Here is a 7,048-nt window from a genome sequence, read left to right on the forward strand (position 1 = left end):
TCTTCATTAAGAAAAAATAAAAATAAGACGAAAGAATTGAAGGGAGAACAAATTAATCATAGATGTTTCTATTTTATCTGTAAAATTTAACATGGATGTGAATATGTATGTGACTCAATATTTTGCTAGTAAAAATAACAGATAAAACAAAGATACTATTATAAACCAACTCATCACATACCAACTGTTTATCAAACTCTGAGGAATTAAGGTCAGTTTTTTGTCAAAATACTTATGTTTAATCGAAAACCAAGTTTTAAGTTGACGCCTGCGCTTGAAACCTGCCGCTTTTATTCTGAAAAGCTTACTCCACAGACCGCGCAGGCGCACTAGCAACCAAACAGTCAGGGGCTCTTCTCGTTAGCCGTTAGCTGTGAGCTGCTAGCTCTGCAGGCTGTTTTATCTTTTAGGTGAAGATGGGGGAGGCTGACGTGACTCTAAATCAGACCGATGAAAAGCCTCCAGACTCCGGGTTGGTCCCCGGGGAGGACTCGGTGGTGTGGAGCCACGAGGTGGAGGTGTGTTTGTTCCACGCGATGATCGGACACAAACCCGTGGGTAAGAAACGGCGAGCTAACGGTGTTAGCCTGTTAGCTGTTAGCGGCCAGTTCAGGCAGAGTTACCCAGTTCAGCCAGTTCAGCCGAGTGTGGGTCAAACTGTGGGTCACGGACACATTGTAGTCTCCTGGAAGTCTTTAGGGGTTCCCCACGCATTTTACTGACAGAAATGAAATGTTAAAAAGTATTTTTCCAACATTACCTTCAGTTACTCTCCTTGTGTAGCTTTAAAAACAGTTATTTTACGTGCATTTATGTATTTTCTGTGGGAATAATTAAAAACAGCTACATTTACCTTGCATTAGTTACTCAGTTAACCTTCGGCCCCCCAAACAGCTGACTGAATGTCTACACTGCAAAAAACTTAAATCTAACCAGGTGAATTTCTGTAAATCTTTCGGAATATGTCTGAAAACTAATTTTAGCAGGCTTAGGTCAGAAAAAGTCATCACATTTCACTCCATAAGTACGTCACATTGGTTAAAAAAATCCTTATATGTATGTAGTTGCAGACATTTTTACTTGTTATTGGCTCATAATAACAAGCCAGGCATGTCCCAAGGGTGCAGGGCAGCAGCACGGAAAGCAAAAAGTGGTATGTAGCATTTACATATGATATAATAAAGTTGAAAACAAGACCTTTCACCCCCTGAATTTTCAAAAAATGAGATATTGTATTTTTTCTGATATCCTAGAACGAGATTTGATGCCTCTGAAAATAGGTCATTGCCATTTGGCCTCGAGATTTCGACCTTCGTGACGACACGAGGATCCTTTCTTTTTATTGGAGTAATCTGATAAAGCAGCTCCTCCTCTGTGATGTCAGTTAGTCACACAACCGCCACCGAGGGATACACCCACCAAGAGCCGAGTATCCCCCCTCAGATACTGGATGCAGGGACTCTGCTCTGCTGAGCAGCTCGGCTTTACATGGTGAATTAGCAGTTAAAACACCGTAGTTTTAGCAGACGTCGTAATACTTGTGAGACTGTGATATTTGCATGCTTGTTCTGACATGCTCTGTGAACCTGGACCACAATAATGCTGCGGTAATAACATAGTGAGGAACTGACGGTAGAGGCGATCTTTAGACTACACTTTCAGCATGATGGATAAAACAGACAGAGAAAAGTGAAGGAGCAGGATGGAGCCCTGTTATAGAAATAGTTTATTGGTGAAGTCTGCCTATATTTCCACGTATAAACTATACATGTTACAGTACCGCTTTGACTCACCGCACTGAAGCGTCCTGAGATGATCTGTGTCCAGGTGGATTTTCTTCCTCCTGAGCTGCAGAACCGTCCGGGTCTGACTCTGGGTCCAATACAAAAGGACGTATCCTACACTCTCCCATTTTATTAGTGCTATCAATGCCTTACGGTGAAGTTTTGGCAAACAGCAAACTCGCTCGGTCTGCTCCATTCAATATGGGGATTTTATAAATACTGCCACGCTGCAAAAACCGCCCCCTGGCTCTACCCGCTCCGCCCCTCTGATAGAACCGACCAATCAGAGCACAAAGGGCTGTGACGTTGCGAGGTTACTGGAGGTCATTCTCCAAACGGAGCGTTTCAACGAGATCTTCAGAATGGCCTAAAATGAGGATATTGAGAACGCTATTGTGGGGCAATGAAGGAACTAAATGACTTGTACTGAGGGCAGAAATGCTTTACAGGCATCCTAGTCTGGCATAGTGAAAAGGAGAAACAAGCATGATATGTCCCCTTTAAAAGATTTCAAATAAGGTAATGATCATTTTACTGGAAAGGTAAAATAGACTGGTGTGATTTTATTTCTACTGTGTTAAAAGTTTCTTGTGAGTCTTTGCAGGTCAGGGTTGTTGTATTTCAAGTTTCTGACTCAGGTGTGTTTCTGTGCGCTCAGGTGTGAACCGTCACTTCCACATGATCTGCATCAGAGATAAATTCAGTCAGAACATCGGCCGACAGGTTTCCTCCTCAGTCATCTGGGACCATCTGGGAACCATGTACGACATGCAGGCTCTGGTGAGAACACACACACACACACACACACACACACACACACACACACACACGGAGCTGAATTTTGAACATGCTTTGAACCTTTCTGTGTGTTTTCATTCTGCAGCATGAGTCAGAGATTTTGCCGTTTCCAAACTCGGAGAAGAGTTTCTCTCTGCCTGATGACATCATCCAGGAAGTGAAAGAAGGTGAGGAAGAGCTTCATTCATCCACCAAGTTTTTAAATCTTTGGATCCTGTTAGTGTTAATGTGTGTTTGTGTGATCACAGGAAAGATTTGTTCAGAGGAGGAGAGTAAAGAGGAGTTCAGGATGGAGAGGGAGCCTCCAGCCACACACGAAGAAGGTACCGTCTTTTTAAAAATGAATCCAGACTCTGAGCGGCATAAAAATCTTCATTCCTCCTCTGTGTCTCTAACTCCTCAGGAAGTAACTCATCGGTGAAGATGTCGGAGCGAACCAGCAGCAGCCGGGAAAAGGAACGAGAGCGGGATAAAGGCTCGAGTGAAGGAGGAGCAGCAGCGGCAGCGGGTGGAGCAGGAGGAGGTGGTGGAGGAGCAGCAGGAGGAGGAGGAGGGAAGGAAGCGGAGAAGAGAAAGAGGAGTAGAGCTGCTGAGAAACTGATGTCATCTTCCAACCCGGCGAGTCCTGGAGGAGCCAAGAGGAGGCGCACCTGAGAGGGACAGGGAGGGGGAGAAAGGCTCGGAGTCACATGACCAAAAGCAGCCGAAAGAAGAAGAGGAGGAGGAGGAGCGTCATTCCTTTAAACTTCCTGCTTCTCCTCATCATGTGACCTCAGCAGCAGGAAGTGACACAACTCTACAGGTCGCTGCTGTGACGGCCTTTCAGGACACGACATGATCCGAGTGCCACCTGATCTCTGACCACGGGGTCAGACGCCACTTCAGTTACTTTTTTTTTAATTTGTGTCAGCGTGTTGTCCTAGAAAAGTTTGTTTTTGCTACGAGAGCTCTGTCTCATCTAAATTTGGTGCCTACATTTCCCACAATGCAACTCAGCCCCTAAAATGAAATGACTTAAGGAGTCGGATCAGCTTCTTCCATCGATCCCTGAAGTCTTTGATCAACTTTTATCTCTTATGTTTTGATTTTTTTGTCTCTGTGACGTAATCTGGTGTGGAGGAGGTGAAGACAGTGAGTTTGTGAATGTGACGCCGTCCTGCCCTCAGTTTTGTCTCTCAGGCCTCTCACAGGCAGCCAAACTCAGACACAAGCGCTTCCTCCTTTTGACGACAGGGGTGAAACAGTCACTCTTGGTTAGGTTAAGGCACAAAAACTGGTCAGTACAGGAGTCAAACCTTTCTTTACTTTTTCCCACCCCAGTATTCCCAAATTAACTTAATTTTACAGAAACTAGACCACAAGAGCCAGACTTTCCATCACAGATCAGGTAATCCTAAGTGATCTGATCAGAGTACAGGTATCCTATAGGGTCACACCCTAAAAAACCCTAAAACCAGGGGTTTGAAAGACAAAATTATAGGATCAGGTAATCAAATCTCATTTTTTTCTAGTGTCTCTGGAGATTTAAACCTTAAAATTGGCCAAAAACGCAAAATTTGTCAAATAATATTGACTGTTTAAACAAATTTCAAACTGTATTTTGCACTGAAGGGCGTTGTGGTACCTTGACATTAATAATATAAGCCTGTTTTTTTTCTTTCTTTTTCTTTTTTTTCTTTTTTTCTTTTTTTTTCTTTCTTTTTTTGAAGAAAAAAAAAGAAGAAAAAAAAAAGAAAAAAATATATTAGCCTGGTTTATCTTTAAGTATCAATGAGTCTGCAGTACCCCTCCAAAACACAGGGGGGCAGTGAGGTCTGTACAATTGTCAGAGCTTCCATATCCTATCCTATCATTTTTTCATACATGTCTACAAATATTATACCCTGGCTATAACAAGTAAGAATAGAGAGGAGACGGCGACGTGGAGAAAAAAACGTCCAATTCCGATGTCGTAAATACAGGAAACATGATCCTGCTCAGTGAACCAATCACAGGGCTTGTACTCTATGTCCTTTTGATGCACAGTTTCGTTTGGGAAGAGGTGCAAATAGGACTACGATGATGGACATCAAGGTTGGAAGAGGTCTAAAAAGACCATAGATTCTGTAATATGCAGATGCAGTTTATGTGATGTCATCCATCTGCCTGTGATACAGAGTTTTGAAGCCTATCGTCGACAGTACCATGTTAGAAACGCTGATCTTAATGAAGCCTTGTTTGAGTTTTTTAACCAGGCTGTAAATGTGTTGTTTTCTGCTAGACATTGGCTTTTTGAATGGGTGTGTGTGTGGTTTTTGGTGCTTCTGCAGACAGCCTCTAGTGGACACCTGAGGAACTGCACTTTTAATATTTCAGCAACGACATCGGGGTGTCTTCTACGACCAAGCCAAACTACAGAGTAGGCTAGGACATTGATTTGATGCAGAAATGTAAACCAGTCTTCAGGGTTATAAAAAATGTGTCATGGACTTTGACCTTTGATCTCAGCCCTTAAAAAGTTTGAGACGACACAAACTAGAAGTCTGATCCAGAACCAAAACTGGATTACCTGATCTAATCTGACTCTTGGGTACTTTTCATCTTACAAACAACCAGTTTATTCTTGATCTTGTGATTTCTGCTAATTATCTTGTAATACTCACTACAACCACTGGAGGCTGCTGTCTCTATATAATGTAAATATGGGTCAGAGTGGCTGTTTTTTTTCCCATTTTCCTTTTAGAGAGGCTCCATGAGGGGTTTAAACTCAGATTATTTTATTTGTAGGCTTGTGTTTTATAGTTTCTTTCATATTTTTTTAGTTTTAAACGTCTGACTGTTAATCGGGTCCAGAGAGACGATGAGAACAGATTTCTGAAGGATTTCAATATAATGCAATAAATCTCAGCTGTTTTATTCATACCTGAACATTTTAAGCTTGTAATTGTAAATATGTAGACTTGAATTTCCTGGTACCCTCGTTATGATGCAGAGTGCAGCGTGTGTAAACGTTTATTATTTCAGATTGTGTGAAAACGACGTGCTGGACGTTCAGTCGGTGAATCAGAAAAACAAAATGTCCTCTTAGATTTTTCTCATGTTTTATTTATTACAGTCTGTTTGTGTCATTAAAGATGAACTCAGATCAGATCACGTTCAGGTTTCTGGATTTTTATCAACACAACTTCCATTAAGTCATTTTCTTTCTTTCTTTCTTTCTTTCTTTCTTTCTTTCTTTCTTTCTTTCTTTCTTTCTTTCCCTTTTCCTTTTTTTTCTTTTTCATTTTTTCCATTCATTTTTCATGAAGTCTTTTTTTGATTTACCTCTGCTTGTTTATTATTTTTCTTTTTGCCATTTTTTCTCTTTTGTATTTCTATCCTTCTTTTTCTGTTTTTTCATTCTGTATTTTTCAGATTTTTTGGTGTTCATTTTTCTGTCCTTTCATTTATTCCTTCCGTTTGTATTTCTAAAATGTCTTTTTTGTTCTTTCATTGTTTTTTTCTTGTCCGTTGTTTCTTTTTAATTTCATTTTTTTCCCCTTTTGATTCTTTTTTCTTTGAATTATTTCTTTCTTTTGTCTCTTTTTTTCTGTTGTATTTTTTGTTTCCTCTTATTTTTCTGTCCTTATTTTCTTTTATGTACGTTCCTTCTTTTTATTTTCACAGTTAATTTTCTTTCTGTCTTATTTTTAATTTATCTTTCTTCCTACCTTTTTCTTTCTTTGTAATTCTTTGTTTTTGTTTCTTTAAGCTGTTTTTTATTTGTTTCTCTTATTATTTTCTCTGTAATTTCCTCATTCTTCTTTTATTCATGCTTTATTTTTCCTTTTGTGATTCTTTTCTTTTGGTTCTATTCTTTGAACTCTCTTAACTCTATTTTTTTGTTGCTCTATCTTTTTCTTTCTTTTCTCCTTTTTTGTGGTTAAATGGGCCTAAGTACAAAATGATCATTATATTTCAGGAAACAGAGGTGCTGTAAAAAAAAAAAAAAAGTTAAAAAGTTAAATTCAGCTCTTAACAGGTGAGTCTTTGAACAGGATTTAAAGGAGCAGAGAGTTTCATCCAGGGCTTTAAAAACCAGCAGAAACTCAAAACGTTTCCTGAGAGACAGGGAGCTTTATCATCCAAATAAAACAAACTAAACTCAGACTGTGGAGTATCTGTTTCAGCCACCAGGGGGCACTGTGCTCCTGCTGTGGGACGAAAACCACTGCTGAGGATCCTGATCAGCTCCAGAGACAGCTTCCACAAAAATCAAGATTAATGAGATTTAAGTGTTTTCTTTTTCTAAACCTCATTTTTCCCATTTCTCTTAAAAGAAAACCAAAAAACAACAACAAAACAACACTTAAATTTGACAGTTTTCAAGACAAGGCTTCAAAAGCTTCACTGAGTCCATCAGATCTTAAATATCTGAGTGCTTCTGCATAAATAAGGTTGAATAAAGACAAATAACGATAATTTCTTAGAGCCAGAGGGTGCAGAAA

General features: G+C 39.9%; 1 protein-coding gene across 1 annotated transcript; it reads left to right on the top strand.

Moving 5' to 3' along the window:
* The first annotated feature begins 333 nt into the window (after positions 1-333).
* mrgbp (MRG/MORF4L binding protein) lies at positions 334-5,702 on the top strand. Its single transcript, XM_074682475.1, has 5 exons — positions 334-558; positions 2,443-2,564; positions 2,668-2,749; positions 2,831-2,905; positions 2,986-5,702. The coding sequence occupies exons 1-5, from the start codon at positions 417-419 to the stop codon at positions 3,234-3,236; spliced, it is 672 nt and encodes a 223-aa protein (XP_074538576.1). The 5' UTR covers positions 334-416; the 3' UTR covers positions 3,237-5,702.
* The last annotated feature ends 1,346 nt before the right edge of the window (positions 5,703-7,048 follow it).

The sequence above is a fragment of the Halichoeres trimaculatus genome, unplaced genomic scaffold (genome assembly GCF_033239565.1).
Source record: "Halichoeres trimaculatus isolate MK-OKI-2021-1 unplaced genomic scaffold, fHalTri1.1 fHalTri1_scaffold_11, whole genome shotgun sequence".
NCBI lineage: Eukaryota > Metazoa > Chordata > Actinopteri > Labriformes > Labridae > Halichoeres > Halichoeres trimaculatus.

Excerpts from the sequence above, each read along its gene's own strand:
- mrgbp (XM_074682475.1), top strand. The coding sequence starts at position 417 with ATGGGGGAGGCTGACGTGACTCTAAATCAGACCGATGAAAAGCCTCCA. Across the intron at positions 2,565-2,667 it reads TGTACGACATGCAGGCTCTG|CATGAGTCAGAGATTTTGCC; the intron begins GTGAGAACACAC and ends TTCATTCTGCAG. Across the intron at positions 2,906-2,985 it reads TCCAGCCACACACGAAGAAG|GAAGTAACTCATCGGTGAAG; the intron begins GTACCGTCTTTT and ends CTAACTCCTCAG.